Raw genomic sequence first — 16,950 nt, 5'->3', positions numbered from 1 at the left:
CACTCCTCAGAAGTCTTGAAGGCATTAGACACATTAGACCTTGACTAACAGAAAGTGACAACTGATCTATCGTCTCAACATCCTGGATGTCGAGTGAACACTCTTTCATAATTGTGTTCCCTTTCTCCTGATATTACAGCAGTACCCCAAGAGCAAACAATACATCTTGTTCCTTCCGTCTTTCTTTACACATGGCTCCAGGTCCTTAAAATATCACCCACCTTTCTATTTCCAGATACAGTGCTGGTCACAACTGGATTCTCAATCTGACAATCAATTCAGCACTTTCTCACAAACCCGGAAAAAACTGAGAGAGATAGAGAAACATGAAAGAAGCGTGATAGTGATGACTCGGCGCTGGGGGTGTCTCATATCCAATCAATGCTGAGATTACAGACGGCAAGTTCCTGTAGTCAGATTAGCAGACGTATTACTACCACACACACACACACAGATGACGAATGCTGATATTCACTGATATTCTGTAGTTCTGTGTGTATTGAATTACACAAATCTTGAGCTTTTCTCCACTGCAGTGGAACAGTAACTGACTGTACTGTTTGTTTTATGGATGCTGTTGTCACAGTACAAACATTCATCAGAAAGTTTCTGTGTTGGGTTTTGAATGAACTGTCTGTGATTTTGCAGCAGAAACATCATCCTCACCCACCTTTGCAGAGACTGATGACTTATACACCCCAAAATACAGAAAGACCAAGGGATTTGTTCTGTGTGTGGGTTTCTTTTCAAGAGTTCATTTTATAAGTTCTTTATATATGACCTAACTGTGAATTATTGTAAGAAGCCAAGACGGATAAACAATTGGACCACTAATTAAATTATTTTATAAAAATATGTATTTATTTGTTTAAATGATTTTCCTTTAATAATTGTCTGGGAAATGTTTTGATCACTGCTCAGACTCAAACATTCAATTAACTAAATTAAAACAGTGTATTCTTATTGTTTTAAAGTTATTAATTACTGATTTGATTCAATACCTTCAATCACTCCAATAATAAGTGTGTCGGCATCATTACGTGACAATTTTCTAGTGATAGCACAGCACAGGTCTTAAATTACTAGTGAGATGCGATAAAGTGACCCGAGTGATTTTCAGATCAGCGTTTTACGCACCGTTGCTCACACGTATGCATGTGTGCGCGTACGCATCTCTCAGTGTATTTTGCGTTTCACAACATCTCCTGCCAGAACTGCCTGCCAAACCTGATCTTGAACGTTTTGGCCATCACTGATTAAACGTTTAATTATTCTTTAAATATAACCCGTATATAATACAATTATTTTTATGATCTACTGCAGTCCTACAGGAGAAACTCCAGGCTGACTGGGGGAGGAGCTTTTACACTAAACTGAGGGTAAATCACATGGGTCAGGAGGAGAAGCATGGTAAACAGCGTGAGGAGGAGGTAAAGTTAAACCGGCGCCGTTTACGCACGATGGAGAGCGCTTTTGCGCACCGATGCGCAGCCGTCCAGAAGATGCGCATTGTCCTCGCGTGTGGAGACAAGTCCTGGGGAAACTAGTTTAAGGCTCTTATGTTCATCTCCACTGTTGATGATCTAAATCTGCTTTGGTTTATCTCGAAAAACATGGAGTGACGCGTTGAACAGAGGCTTCGTATATTTTTGCGCACCTGTCAGGAAGGATGCCCGAGCGAAGATGTGCAACCGTCGGAAGATCATCTGGAGTTTGTTGTTTCTGTCGGTTCTGGAGATAGGACTCGGGGTGTCCAGCATCGTCCTGGGCGCGGTGGGTATCTGCCGGGTTAAAGCGGAGCACAAACCCCAACAGGGCGACGCATCTCCGGTATGGAGCGGAGTGTGTGTACGTCTGACTTTTTAGTCTTTTTTCCGGCATAAATAATTCAACAACTCTTAATGACATCAAAGCAACGCAAAACTCTCAGACAAGTGTTTTAGCAATGTATTTTTTTTTCATTCAAACACGCAAACAATAATCCGACATAGAGCTGTATGGCTCCTTATCGTTCATAACTTTGTATGGCTTTACATTATGGACTGAATCTATACATCTCTTACGGATAAACACTACAAAATATCATGAAAGGCTTATTGGCTTCTTTCAAAGTGATTTATGAATGTAGGTTTTTAGATTAAATTATGTGAGAAAATTCCATATTCATATCACCTCTCATCTATAGATTGTTGTTTTTTCAAGGGTTCTCTGTAAATGTTTATAAGGTGAAGTAATAATGTTACTATGAAATATGACTGATCACCTCTCATATTTTCTACTCTTATAGTTTCTTATCTGTGGTTTGTGTGGCATGCTGTGTGCACGGAAGAGAACAGGACTGATTGTGAGTAAACACACCATACTGTACACAAACACAGATCTCTACTGTACTACCACCAGCACAACACACACTGTCACCCCTCATATACATACACAACCTGTCAGCAAACCTTCACAACAACGGCCGTATATCATTCTTATTTTAGACTGTAAAAGCTCAGTTTCCATTGTAATTGGATTTGGAACAGAAACGGTTTGTTTTGGCATGCGATCTCGTGATGTACACGTCAACATCATGTGCCTGAGAGTATGTATTTGTAAATATCTCGGGATACATCACTTGTGAGATGAGTGGAGATTGAATTAACCAGCGTGGAGTGGAGAGAGACGGCCCAGTGGAGGCGGTTAATAACAAATCAATACTGAAGTGAAACTTTAGTCTGAGAGCATTCAGCAGTCTCCTGTTCCATTCTCTGCCATTTCGCCTTGTCTCATTTCATATCAGTCCCTGTTTCCACACTTCCTGTTCACGTTCTTGTTTACAAGCATTTACCGTTCACTCCACCCTCCCCTCGTCTGTCATATTTCCATATTCTATTATATAGCGGAAACAAGCGTATAGCCTGATAGTTCCCGACATGAATGTGAAGAAACCCCTGAACACTTAAGCATCATGTCTGTAAATCACATTAAACTGAACTCTTCAGTAGTCTCCGCGGACATTCTCAGCAGCGTTCACGTAGTTAATCAAACGATGTAGTAAATTGCAGCTTGTTCACGTGTAGTGTATATTAGTGTGTTTGACTATTCTCTTCAGTTTGTGTGATGTGATGTCGGCTGTGTTACGAATAGGATTCCTAGTGTGATGCATAGCGCATAGTGTGCAGCATAGAACAGTATATAAAATAGTATGCAATGCCACTATTGGAGGTGTGTGCTACAGTTTAAAACGTTAAAGGGACACTCCATCCAAAATTACAAAATACTACATCATTTATTCAACCTGTGGGAAGATACTTTGAGAAATGTCTCCGTGGTTTTGTGTTCATACAACAGAAGCGAATTGAGTTTAGTGTTATTTGGTTACCAACATTCCTCAAAATATCTTCTTTTGTGTTCTGCGGAAGAAACATTTACATTTACAGTGAGTAAATAAGAAAGAAAGTCATACAGGTTTGAAATGAGATAAAGGCGAGGAAATCATGAAATAATTCTCATTTCGAGGTAAACTATCTCTTTAATGTTGTCTCTACTGTAATTTGAGGTTAGGTCTGTCCTGGAGTGTTGAGGGGGCAGATTTTATTCGGCGGATCATGTCACTGTCTGGCTGGCGTGACCGATTACAAAATCACAGAGCAGCACAATCCATTCTCCAAGAACACAAAGGTCTCGTCATCCTACCCTGTATACAGTAATCCTGCTGTGCTGTGCGCTTCTCGCTGAATATTTTTTGACCTTTTAGAAGCACCTTAGCAACTGCATAGCAACTGTACAGCAATGCCCTGGCAACCAAGCACAGGGATTGATTTAATCTGATATCTCTTAAGAAAATGATCTCTTTATATCTCAATCATTTCTTCTAGACATCAATGAGATTAAATGGAGAGCACATGTTAACTTTTGCTGAAGTCTCATCTGCGTCTCAGATATTTCTCCTGAAAACTAGAGTCAGAAATGAGTTTGAGAAGAGATGTCGACAATGTCTGAGCTCAGATTTGTCAAGTCTGCAATCAAAGGGAATATTATTGAAGATCTCAATATGAACTCAAACATTTCTCATCACATTAAGTGCACAATCTACATTCATTTTATACATCCGGACTCTTCGTGGCTTGCAACAATCACACGCTCATTTGTTTCTGCTGTCAGCAATTTTAGGAGAAACATCTGAGACTTCAAAAATCAACTGAGAACTTAAAGTGAATAGAGAGATGTTTAAATTGATATGTGATAATGGCAGATCATGAGTCATTGAGATGTCTCCTGAAACTGGCATGAGAGTCACGCGTGAGATTACTAATGTCTCTTTCTAAGGTTTAATTTCTCTAATTGCGTAATCTCGTTGCTGTCTCCTGCTGTATTACAGAGGCCCTATTTGTTATTTTTCTTTCCTAGGCATACACCAAAAACATACCTCTCTGTCTTTTCAGATGATCGCATTTTCTTCCTGCTGTATCTGTGGATTAATCGGGGGAATCCTGAACTTTCAGTTTGTCCGTGCGCTGGTGAAGCGGCCGGACGCCATGCGCTCTCTCCATCTGGCCGTCATGTCAATGGCGTGTCTCGGGATCAGCAGCTGCACGCTGTCCACCTGGCTGACCTGCAGGCTGGCCAGCAGCGAGCAGCAGCGCATGTTCCTGGAGAGAGAACATTCACTGCATCACTCGCACGAAATGGCAGAGAAGGTACGCCTGGAGCCGGTATGTGTCTTCGGAACCATATTAATAAAAACTATCTCACAGACTATCGCTTAACTTGAACTAAATGGCTTTATGGCTATTTATTTTTTAGGATACTAAAACATTACTGATTCAGTAACTTATGATATGGTCCACATGGTAACATACAGTTAGGTCCATATATATTTGGACACAGGCACAGCTTTTATTTTTGTTAGGTTTTTACCTAAACTTATTCAAGCTATAGTGATATAATGGATATGGGCTGAAAGTGCACACTCTCAGGTTTAATTTGAGCGTATTTACATCCAAACTGGAAGAAGGGTTTAGGAATTACAGCTATTGAGAGTAGCTACCCCCCTTTTTCAAGGGACCAAAAGTAATTGGACAATTTAATCAAAAGCTGTTTTATGCACAGCTGTGGGCTATTCCTTCGTTATTTCTTCATCAATTAAGCAGGTAAAAGGTATGAAGTTGATTCTAAGTGTGGTATTTGCATTTTGAATCTATTGCTGTGAACCTTCATCATGCGTTCAAAGGAGCTCAACATGCAGGTCAAACAGGCCATCATTAGGCTTAAAAAACTAAACAAATCCATCAGAGAGATAGCCGGAACATTAGGAGTGGCCAAATCAACTGTTTGGTACATTCTGAGAAAAAAAGAATGCACTGGTGAGCTCAGCAACATAAAAAGGCTTGGACGTCCACGGAAGACAACAGTGGTTGATGATCGCAGGATTCTCTACTTGGTAAAGAAAAACCCATTCGCAACTTCCAGCCACGTGAAGGAGACCCTCCAGGAGGTAGGAGTGTCATTGTCAAAGTCTACAATCAAGAGAAGACCCCACGAGAGCAAATACAGAGGGTTCACCACAAGGTGCAAACCATTAATAAGCATCAAGAATAGAAAGGCCAGATTAGACTTTGCCAAAAAACACCTAAAAAAGCCTGACCAGTTCTGGAAAAGCATTCTTTGGACGGATGAAACTAAGATCAACCTGTACCAAAATGATGGGAAGAAAAAAGTATGGAGAAGGCTTGGGACAGCTCATGATCCAAAGCCTACTACTTCATCTGTAAAACATGGTGGAGGCAGTGTGATGGCATGGGCATGCATGGCTTCCAGTGGCACTGGATCACTGGTGTTTATTGATGATGTGACAGAAGACCGAAGCAGCCGGATGGATTCTGAAGTGTATAGGAATATACTGTCTGCCCAGATTAAGCCGAATGCAGCAAAGTTGATTGGACGGCGCTTCACGGTACAGATGGACATTGATCCAAAACACACTGCAAAAGCAACCCAGGAGTTTTTTAAAGACAAGAAGTGGAATATTCTGCAATGGCCGAGTCAATCACCTGATCTCAACCCGATCGAGCATGCATTTCACTTGCTAAAGACAAAACTAAAGGCAGAAAGACCCACCAACAAACAACAATTGAAGACAGCTGCAGTTAAGGCCTGGCAAAGCATCACAAAGCAGAAACCCAGTCTTTGGTGATGTCCATGGGCTCTAGAATTCAGACAGTCATTGCCTGCAAAGGATTCTCAACAAAATATTGAAAATGTACATTCTATTTACAGTTATATTAATTGGTCCAATTACATTTGAGCCCCTGAAAATGGAGGGACTGTGTATAAAAATGGCTGCAGTTCCTAAAATGTTTATTTGATATTTTTGTTCAACCCCTTGAATTAAAGCTGAAAGTCTGCACTTCAAATTCATTTTGATTGTATCATTTTAATTTTATTCTGGTGGCATACAGAGCTAGAAGTATGAAAATTGTGCCTGTGTCCAAATATATATGGACCTAACTGTACATGTTTTCGCTTGACTGCTATTGTGTCTTTGTTTTCAGGAGGTTTTGGATAACACCAGTAACGCCATCTCACAAATCTCCTTCAACGGACGGAGCGCATCACCGTGAACACACTCCTAACAGCGCAGTTCCTCCATCTGATGGGCTGGGACAAGCTGACTGTTCTAATGATTGTTATAGGCAGGCTGACAGCAGTGACAGGATATCCTGTGCATGTGTATGTTCAGAGAGCGGACAGGTGAGATGACAGTACTGATGGGACAGGTGACACCTGGTGACCTCAGCAGACATCAGTTTTTGATAACCAGCGTACAGAAAACCGACTATTTCTATTGAGTACAATAGACAAATAAGCATGCAAATTCTCTCTCTGTTTCTTTCTCTCTCTCTCTCTCTCTCTCTCGATCGATATCTAGATAAAGGGAATGTTGAATCTGAAATTGTAATCCTGATATTGTACTGTATGGTATACTGAATGCATTTATCCTGACCGTAAAAAGTGCACACTGTAAAATGCCTGTATAGATATTCATTCATTTACAGTATTTTTATATAGAGGCTTCATATTAAAATGAAATAAATTTGTCAAATATAATTTGTGTTTCAAATCATTTAATCAATTGAGTTGAATAGTTGTGAATCAAGACATTTCCCACCACAAACTCTGGATTTATAACATTAAAAGTATTGAGTAACATTAAACAAATATACTTATATTAGTACTTACTACATAAAGTAGGATATACTAAAAATATGACTACTTGATTTTGAACTTTAATGCACGTCCACATTAAAACGTTACATCTTTAAAAAAAAAAAGATTTCTTACACTAATATTTTAAATTGTAGTAACATTTTGAATTATTTTGGTGCTGGTTGTTGGTTTATATAAAGTTTAGAAAAAAATAAAAGGCGTCGTGTGTTTACAAGCTATACTATACCGCGTCAACACCGGACGCCATATGACAACCTGCTTGTTCTTTATAGTTATATATTATATTACATTATTATTATTAATTACAATGATTTTCAATGCGTTTCTAATATCTTTTGTCGCGTCGCGCCGGTTGTGTCCGGTGTAGACACGGTGTGATGGCAGATATACAAAAGTTATATTACTCCAATCCTGCTGTAGTTAATATACATAAAATTTTTGTTAGTTAATAAAATTACACCGTTATTTATAAACGTCGATAAAGCTGAAATCTCACCGAACCTCAGCGGTTGTGATGGTGTAGTTCTTCTCTGCTCCGCTGGGTGTCGCACGTCACGGCGTGTGCCTCACGTCTAACCTCACGAGGAAACGCACCACGTGTTCCTCCACGGCCGCGTACGGCATGGCGAACTGGTCGCAAGAGGACGGAGCGACAAAACCGGTGACAAACCCCACAAATGTGTCCAGCGCTCGACAAACTCCCGGCGGAGACGCTCCCGCGGTCCCGTGTCTGATTCCGTCGTTCGCGGACGCGGTGAAGCTGCTGAGTTCGCAGTACTCGTGTCTCGTGCTCGACACGCACCGGAGGCACGTCTTGCTGCCTCCCGTTTACCTGCGCAAGAAACGCACCGGAATACAGGACGAGTTCGACTCGGAGCTGCTCAAATACTCCCGCGGGTAAGAGCACTACAGAACGCAGGCGATACCGCGGTATGGCCTCGGTAAATATAGCATCGTACTTGGCTATGTATCAAGTGCTTAGTGATGATGACGACCGTGTCGATAAACTGATATTTACTTCAAATAATACCACGGTATTACAACATCGTACAGTCCGTAATGCTCCTTGTTCGTGGTGATACCGTGGTTCTCACGATACTCCCATGGCACAGGTCTATAAAACATGGTATTACCTATGGTAAACATTTTGTTTACATGTCATCTGTTGAATCTAAAACAGTGACTTTAACAGCACGTTAGTTGTTTATCTTCCATCCTTAAAAATAAGATTCAATCTGACCTGGGAATTTGTGGTTCTGTTATTACAACTATATTATATACATTACTATAATTTTGTATGGGCCGATGGGGGCGCATTTTTCTAAGCCTGTTGGTTTACAAATGACAAAGACAGGCAGTGCTAGTTTTACGTTATGTGTCAGGCTTTAACATCTTGTCTAATCTGTGTTGCAGTCTGAAAGGTGTTCCTATTGCGTACGACAATATCAAGATCGTAGGACCGTATGGAGACATTTACGATGATCAAGGATTTATTCACCTCAACGTTGAAGCATCGTTTGTGATCTTCACGCCGAAGAAGGAATCAAAGCTTGTGGTATGTTTTACATGTGCTGTGCGTGTTTCTGAAACTGTTCTTGATGATCTGACTGACTTTGATTGTGTTTTTCGCAGGGTGTCATTAATAAAATTGCCGTGGGTCACGTGGGCTGTCTGGTCCACGGCTGCTTTAACGCATGTGTGGTGAAGCCCAGTCCGCTGACCTCAGAGCAGTGGAGGGATTGCGGGCTGCGTGTCGGAGAGAGTGTGGAGTTTGAGGTTTTTCAGCTGGATTCTGATTCTGCGGGTGTCATGCTCATCAGAGGACGACTGGAGAGATCCAGGTTTGTGTTTGAGACATCTGACAAAATCATGTTCGCTCCGAATACCTTTCCGAGGTGTTGCTGTGAGATTCCGTGTCTTATTGATTTGTTGATTTATTTCAGGGTGCAAGAGCTTTTAGCTCAAGCACAACAACCTAAAGCCTCTGTGAACCTACCAGCAGAACCTGAAAACACGGTAGATACAATTGACAGTCCAAAACCCAAGAAGAAAAAGAAGAAAGATAAGCGTGAGAAACAGGCCATTTCTGAAGATTCTGTAGACGACAGCAGCTTGTCGCAGACATGTGACATCCGTGAACCGAATGTGGACGAGACGAACTTGGACTTAAATTCTAGTAAACCGCACAAAAAGAAAAAGAAAGATAAGCGTGAGAAACAGGCCACTTCTGAAGATTCTGTGGATGACGGCAGTCTGTCCCGAACGTGTGACAGCCACGAACCAGTTGTGGACGGGACGGAGGTGGACACCAATTCTAACAGTCTGCACAAAAAGAAAACGAAGAAAGATAAGCGTGAGAAACAGGCCACCTCTGAAGATTCTGTAGACGACAGCAGCCTCTCGCAGACATGTGAGAATCCTGAACCTAACGTGGACGGGACGGAGGTGGACATTAATTCTAACAGACTGCACAGAAAGAAAAAGAAGAAAGAGAAGAGAAGAGATTCTGATGAGGTGTTGCCTTCAGATCTGCCGGCAAGTGACTCCCGTGGATATTTGAGCGATAAAACCAGCCGAAAGAGACCGGCAGACGAGATAGAGGACCAGTCTGAAACTACTCGTTTAAAAAAAAGAAAAATGGACTGTAAAGAATGAGATTGTCTCTGACATCCCTTAGAGATTATGTGATGAATATTTACACAATATAATAAAGTTTATATTCAAGAAATGAGAGGATTATTTGTGTTTATTTTGTTTGACCTGAAGATATAAAACTTGGTATCAGTACATTTTGGACATTTAGCAGATGCTTTTATCCAAAGCGACTTACAACGAATTCAGGGAGCAATAAAACAATAGGTGCTAATACTAAATACAGTTCCATTACATTTGAACAATATCGTGATAACCATGATCATTTTGTTCACTATAATCATGATGTGAACATTTCATACTATTATGTACCTGAAGAGGGCGGTATGTGTTAAAAAATTCCAACAACGCTTGCCAAAGACTTGATTTCGGCTATATTCAAAGATGTAAAGAAAAAAAGCCTACTTTGATGACATTGTGATTCTGGTTATAATGTGCTTAGCGAAGGTAAACTTTGACAACCTTTTAAAAGTTGAAATTAAAAGCCTTAATAGTTTTAAAATACGAAATGTTGAATAAATGTTTAGCAATGATATAATCAGAAGAAACTATTTCTAGTGTTATAGGCAAATTAAAGCATTTATATAAAGTATGTTGAGCAGTCACATGTGTGTTTCTCAATATATCTTCGAACATGGATCACCCTATCAGAATTCATAGCAGGAAATATGTTTTTTGATCATATAATTTAGTATTTTAATTCAATCGGCAATAAGGACACTTATGTAGTGTTTTCATTAATAACTACAATTTATTTAATAGAAGTGTAATGTTGATAACACAGAAGACGTTTGTCCTGCAGGTGGAGTCCAACTTTTCTTCTTTTGGGAACATTGTTGTTAGTGTACAATGTCTATTTTTACATGCTCAGGAAGCACAGTCAGGTTTCCAAACCTGGTACTTTTCTGTCATAAATTAAATTTTCTCTTGGCAGAATGTAACCCTGTTTTTTTAGCTTTGTGGCTGAGATTTTGTGAGTTATTTGGCTATGTGCAGAAATTCTGCCTGACCTATTTTTGAGCCAGTGGCCATCCTTTTATGTCCAGATCTATTTTTTCTTTACCACATTAGTGATTACTTGAAGACGCTAAACATGTTTTAATATTTTTTTCATTATTTGTTTGGAGTGTCCTAATGTCAGGGTGGTAAAGCTAGTTGCCATAACTTACTGTATATTTATATTTATCTCATTTATTGGTAACGGTTTGTTCAAAGATAAATGAATGAAGTCTTTATCTTTATAGGAAAAAAACGATAAAATAACAGCGTTATGCAAAGCATTCTGGGAACCAAAAATCCACATAAACCTTTTTCTTTTTTTCTTTTGGTTCCCAGAATGCTTTGCATGATGCTGTTATTTAATCGTTTTTTTCCCAGAATGCTTTGCATGACGCTGTTATTTGATTGTTTTGTTCTGTAAGGACAAAGACCTTTTAGTGTTTAATTATCATTTATCTTTGAACAAACTATTGGCAGTAAATTACATCAATATAAATCTACAGTAAGTTACTGGCAAACTGCTGCAGTACTGTAATTTCTACAGAATTAATTTACAGTGTAACCTAAAACAGGAAATGACATCACAGTGTCTCAATACCCTCATGATGGTCTCAGCGCTAAAATGAAATTTGTGAACACTGTCAGAAATTATCTTTGTATAATCAGGTATTTCTAGGTCACTGTGACTGGTTGTTTATTTCCAGTAAAGTTCTGGACTGCTGGGAATAGATGTTGAAGACCTGGAGGTTTGTGTGGGAAATCTCTCCTGGCTTGTGAGTAACTTGTGTCAGGGGAAAAGTGTATGAACATTAGTACAGTAAATCACAGATCTTTCCTGACAGTGTCTGAGGTCTTCAGCAAGATCAGACCTTCAAATACACGCAGATCTCCTTCATCACGCACCGTCCAGCTCATGTGTGTGTGAACATCTGAACCTGGATTCTGTTCAGTTTCGAGTCAGCTGGGATTACGTGCAGACTGATGCATTTTGCTTTTCTTTTGCCCCTTTTGTTCAAAAGACAAAACGAGTCTTCTCACAACTTCAGAGAAGTTTGGATCCTCATCTTTCAGGGAGCGGCATGGGAGGTGTCGGCTCGGATCAAGGCCAGATCTGCTCATAGTCTGAATGGTTCTCACTGTTTTTTCATGGCAGGAGGACAGTGCGATTCAGTGGGAATATGACATTTTGTCAGTTTTATTAGGCCTTCACCTCTGATAAGTGGCCCTCACGCTTCAGGTTAATTATGTTTGAGGTTATGTGGGGTGCGAGGTGAACCAAAGCTCTTGGTGCGAGTCGTTCCCATTCTCCGAATGTGAGTTTGATGCTCAGTGTCAACCAAAAACACATATAACAGTACAGATAGCAAATAAATTGCAAAGACTTGATGAGATCTATGACGCAATCCAAATTCTCTTTTGTTAGTTCAGATCGACTGTAAATGTTAAAATGTTCCCAAATATAACACAGATAGTCACAATTGTAATAATGTAAATGTACAATGTATAATGTAATTATTGAGTTATTCACATATTCTTATTCCGTAACAACTTATTTACATTATGGGATGTTTTTCTTTCTTTATGTTTAGAAAGCAAAGGGGTTTTATCTACAAAGTCATATGGAAGCTTATGTAAAAACTCCTTAGAACGCTCAGACTTTCTATACAAGGCGATACAATATAATAAAGCATCAGTAGTTTGTCCTAAAGAGTGTAAAACAATTTTTAAGATGTCCAAATGGCAACATTGGCTTAACAAATGGTGTAAATTTGTGGTTGGATATCTGTTTGGCTCACCATTTGACTTCTGCTTCTTTTTAATATTCGTTCCTTTGGTGTCATAAGTGTACGTACCCTTTATGGATCACGCAATCCTACAATAAATTGTCAAAAACTCAACAAAAATAACACTTTTTAAACAAAATAAATCAAATTAAAAAGAAGTGGTGCTTACATAATACATACTATATACTTAAATGCAATACAAAGTGATGTTGATACATTAAAAGCTACATCCAATTGTATTTGTGTACCCTGTATGTTGAAAGTTGAAATTGGCTTAAGCACGTTTCTAGAGGCGTGCCAATTGTATTGCTGCATGCATATATTTTCATTTAAAATGATTCAAATGTGAACTAACTATGTGGACTGCTAGGCACCTGACTGGGTTTTTGAAGTTTGTGAGTTTTTTTAAGCAGAGATTGTATTTTGTACCATAAAAGTCCCACTGGAGGCAGACCGTTTTTTGAGCCACTGCCAAACGACAAAGATATTTATCTTAACTCTCACTTAATATTGTCTCAGGTGTTTTAATTTCACGGCAGAAATCCTTGATGAGCTTAATTGATATTAAAAGCCCTGGCTGTCAGAAATCTCTTACCCCCGTATAGCCGATGCTGACCCAAAATAACCTCATGGACACGCAGCAGCCTCAAGCTCGGGTCACGCCGGGCCGTTCGGTACATGTTGGGAACGGCTGACCGGCACACACTAAACCGAGCTCGTCTTCGCTCATTCCTCTTGTGTCTCAGTAGAGTGTTTCTGATCAGGCTCGTGTTTACTGCTGCTCGAGTGGGTTGAATGGTCATCCTTATACAAAAACAAACACAAAAGAGTCAGAGGTCTTTGGTTTACCCGAATGTGAACAGCAACCTCAGCATGATCTTGTGTTTGATGTTGGTTTACAGAGCGCGGGCATCCACGGGGGGCGAGAGGAAGTGACCTCATTCTTCAGCGTGAGACCCCTCTTCATTGTTGATGTGTGGTGTGGACCAATTTATTTCAAGTTTATTAATGTGTTAGTGGAGACTGTAGAGTATTTTCTATTTAAAAACCTTTAAACCTTACAGTACATTAAAGGAATAGTTCATCAAAATCCCCAAAATTAAAATGATTTCAATGACTCGCTCATGTCATTTCAAAATCCAGAAAATATTTTGAAGAATGTTAATAGCCGAGCAACAACGAACCTCCTTGACTTCCATTGTATGAACACAGAGACTTTTCTCAAAATATCTTCTTTTCTAAAATCCCCATAAACCACCAGCAGATCACTGTAACATCTGTAATACCCTTCGAGTCTGTCAGATCAGTCTGAATCTGCTTTCAGTCATCTTCTCCAATGAAGTGTCTCTCCGTCTGATTTTCTTCAGTTTTATGACTTGCGAAGATCTCAGAGACAGATCGCTGCCAACTAAAGTGACACAAGACAGATCTGATGCCTGGAGCTGAGATTTATGTCCATCTGTAGAGAAGACAGAAGAGGGTGGAGAGATGATGGTTTGGAGAGACGTTGGACGGGTTCTGGAGAAGAGTCGCTGGTTTCCGGGCTCTGCCGTGGGGATGAATGTGCTAATTGGCTCTGGCTCTCTCTATGTATCCTGTGTCAAAGTTTCCAGTCGCATGGGCTTTGAACCACACACATGAAAGCAGCAGGGATTTATGGGAAATTGGCACGTCCAGACGCACGGACACGCCCTCTCGCACCTCCTCGGCCGCTGCTGAGAACCTCCCTAGATGATTAGTGATTTGTAAGCGGTTCTGCTCTCTGCCTTTCCAAACTCCAGCACTGGAAAGATCAGAAAGACCCCAAAAACACTTAAGTATTCTAACAGCCTGACCTGCCGGGTGCAGAACGCCTCATACCTTGGCTTAAAAGGTAGGATTGAATCATATCAAAGGCGTTTCTCTTGGGTCGCTGACATCCATGAAGTCTTTTTACGGCTTTTTCAAAGGCATTTCTGGGAAATTTATGGGCCTGTTGGCACCTCTGCTTTTTTACTTGCGTACTTGAACGCAGATCTACCCAGATGAGTCCAGAATCTTTCGTTTTAGTAACACTGTTATCATTTGGCCACTGTTTTGGTAGCCGAGCTTTGAATCTTTTTTAAACCTCAATTTTAAGTCATTGCTGTGTGTCTGTTGATAGTTCACAAGTAAATGTAAATGTGCTCTTAAACACGGGTGAAATGTCGCGGAATATCATCACGTTTGCCCAAATTACAGAGGAAAAAAACATAGTATTAAGACTCATTTCCAAAGTAAATAAGCACAAGATAAAAAAACTTAAAAACGAACCCAAAAATATTAAATCTCATGCATGCTTCTCCATATGTCCAAATTCGCTGTTTTTAGGAGAAGAAAGAACATGTTACTTTTGAAGTGATGAAATGAACTGGGTTGTTAAAGTTGAAAAGTACTTCTTAATACATTTTATCAGTTAAATATTTTCAAAACCCAGAGACAAAAGGGTGGCTAATAATAATAATAAAAATCCTGAAATGAGTTTCAGGACAGCAGCGATATTCAATTCAACTGATGTCATTCATGTCAAAGTGTGAAATGTACTTTTAATAGATTTTTTTGTTTTTCTTCGGCTCTCGACAGGTTGTGGTCACTGTGTGGTTCTTCACATTGGAATGCTTGGAACAAGATGAGGGTTAGTACATGTGTCTTTCTTTTTTGTGTTTTTTCTCTCATTGCTGCTGTTTTATTCTGGGTTTTGTTGACATGTCCTGGGATTTAAACCTCAGTGACACGAGGGCATTAACTGCGACTTCGGTGTGTGTGTGTGTGTGCGCGTTTCAGCTTTCTCACACACATCTGACTGGTGTAAAAACATTTGTGTCATTGCAAAATAATCCTGCGTATAACGTTACATCAATATCATCCTGTTCTGTACCTACCACAGTCTCTCCGAGTGATGACAGAAAATAAACGGAGCCGTGTTTATATAAGAGAGCCGTGACTGGACTGTTTTGTTTTTCGGTGTAGTCACAGTTGTTTTATTTTTGGTGTAGGAATTGTTGATGTTTCCCTCTTTTCCGATGTGCTTTTAATGTGTGCTTTTCTCCCAAAGGGCCCCGCCGCAGTTTCAGGGGACCGTTTCCGTCTATTGTACCTCTGCCAGGTCGGCTGGATTAATTGGCTCTTCTAAGCGGCAGGGATTCAATGGCTTTAAAGACGTCTAGACTAAGCTTAATTGTGTCAAAAGTTACATTTGCTTTGTGAGTTACACGTCAGTGGCGCAAAACTCACTGCCACCGTGTTAAAGGGTAACTCCGAACAAAAATGAAAATTCTGCCATTAATGACTCAAGTACTTTAACATCTGTATGACCTCCGATTTTTCCAAAAACGCGGATTAAGGTAGTTTTGGAAGCTTTCTGACTCCTCCTTAGACCAAACACACGAGCCACATGACAGTGCATCCGGTGTCAGCATGCACATTCAAACCACACAGGCTCTACGTCCGAAGGCGCATGCTTCGAGCGATGCTGACACCGGATGCACTGTCGAGTGGCATCGAGTGGAGTAATGTAAATTTCTGCTTAAGGTCTCATCTGCGTCTCAGCAATCTTCAAAAAAGAAAGTTCAGAAGAGATGTCAACAATGTCTCAAACTGAGCTCTGCAATCCAACGTCAAAATTATTGAAGATCTCAAACATTTCTCATCAAATGTACTCAAATCCAGTTGATGTTTATCAGGTGGTTTTGGGAATTTGACTCTTCTGCTCTTGTTTGCAGCTCTGGGAGTGTTTCTGAGGAGGTGAACGCGGGCGGCTCTGAAGGAGTGAAAGATTTATCCACGCTGCTCTGAGAAGTCTGTGCGCAGTCTCAGGAGGAGAAAGGAGGAATTTCTGCTCTCGTGGAGATATACGCCAGGCCAAAGGTTCTTCAACCCTTCATCCATTAGAGATGATTTACTTTAACACTTGAAGTTTCCTTCTGTGTTACACGACCTGTTTCGAGCACAGCTGCATTCATGTCCATCTTATTGAAGAATGCAATGTATGGACAATATTTCTCCTTGACAACAGTGAGAATAAATGGAGATTAAGTGCACATTTGGGTTAAGGCGCTGGCTTCTCCTCTAAACATATGGAAATGTTCCATGAGAAAGAAAAATCACACGAGGTGCCTTTAATGTCTCAAATGGAAATTTAGCTTAAGTCTCATTTGAGTCTCAGACATTTATCCTGATAATAAGATTTAGAAATATCACAAACTTTGAGTTTGAGAAGAGACGTCAACAATGTGTCAAACTGAGTTCATATTTGTCAAGCCTGTCATCAAAAGTCAATATT

The 16,950-nt window shown here is 40.1% G+C and overlaps 2 protein-coding genes across 10 annotated transcripts; both read left to right on the top strand.

The window, feature by feature from the left end:
• The first annotated feature begins 1,396 nt into the window (after positions 1-1,396).
• tmem196 (transmembrane protein 196) lies at positions 1,397-7,087 on the top strand. 9 transcript variants are annotated; one of them, XM_079484112.1, is made up of 5 exons: positions 1,398-1,773; positions 2,288-2,344; positions 3,550-3,666; positions 4,431-4,685; positions 6,540-7,087. In XM_079484112.1, the coding sequence occupies exons 1-5, from the start codon at positions 1,684-1,686 to the stop codon at positions 6,606-6,608; spliced, it is 588 nt and encodes a 195-aa protein (XP_079340238.1). In that variant the 5' UTR covers positions 1,398-1,683; the 3' UTR covers positions 6,609-7,087. The 9 variants fall into 9 exon arrangements, with proteins under 9 accessions (XP_079340243.1, XP_079340238.1, XP_079340236.1 ...); XM_079484110.1 differs by having other exon boundaries at positions 1,398-1,830; positions 4,431-4,700; XM_079484111.1 differs by having other exon boundaries at positions 1,400-1,773; positions 4,431-4,700.
• Positions 7,088-7,712: 625 nt separating this feature from the next.
• Positions 7,713-9,947, top strand: polr1f (RNA polymerase I subunit F). The gene is made up of 4 exons (XM_079484109.1): positions 7,713-8,112; positions 8,629-8,770; positions 8,848-9,056; positions 9,159-9,947. Exons 1-4 carry the CDS (start codon positions 7,838-7,840, stop codon positions 9,868-9,870), a joined length of 1,338 nt encoding a protein of 445 aa, XP_079340235.1. The 5' UTR covers positions 7,713-7,837; the 3' UTR covers positions 9,871-9,947.
• The last annotated feature ends 7,003 nt before the right edge of the window (positions 9,948-16,950 follow it).

Source organism: Barbatula barbatula (assembly GCF_947034865.1).
Source record: "Barbatula barbatula genome assembly, chromosome: 21".
NCBI lineage: Eukaryota > Metazoa > Chordata > Actinopteri > Cypriniformes > Nemacheilidae > Barbatula > Barbatula barbatula.
Note: the sequence above shows the minus strand (reverse complement) of the source record. Positions and strands in the feature narration are given on the sequence as shown.

Excerpts from the sequence above, each read along its gene's own strand:
- tmem196 (XM_079484110.1), top strand. The coding sequence starts at position 1,684 with ATGTGCAACCGTCGGAAGATCATCTGGAGTTTGTTGTTTCTGTCGGTT. Across the intron at positions 1,831-2,287 it reads AACAGGGCGACGCATCTCCG|TTTCTTATCTGTGGTTTGTG; the intron begins GTATGGAGCGGA and ends CTACTCTTATAG. Across the intron at positions 4,701-6,539 it reads AGAAGGTACGCCTGGAGCCG|GAGGTTTTGGATAACACCAG; the intron begins GTATGTGTCTTC and ends CTTTGTTTTCAG.
- polr1f (XM_079484109.1), top strand. The coding sequence starts at position 7,838 with ATGGCGAACTGGTCGCAAGAGGACGGAGCGACAAAACCGGTGACAAAC. Across the intron at positions 8,113-8,628 it reads CTGCTCAAATACTCCCGCGG|TCTGAAAGGTGTTCCTATTG; the intron begins GTAAGAGCACTA and ends TCTGTGTTGCAG. Across the intron at positions 9,057-9,158 it reads GGACGACTGGAGAGATCCAG|GGTGCAAGAGCTTTTAGCTC; the intron begins GTTTGTGTTTGA and ends GATTTATTTCAG.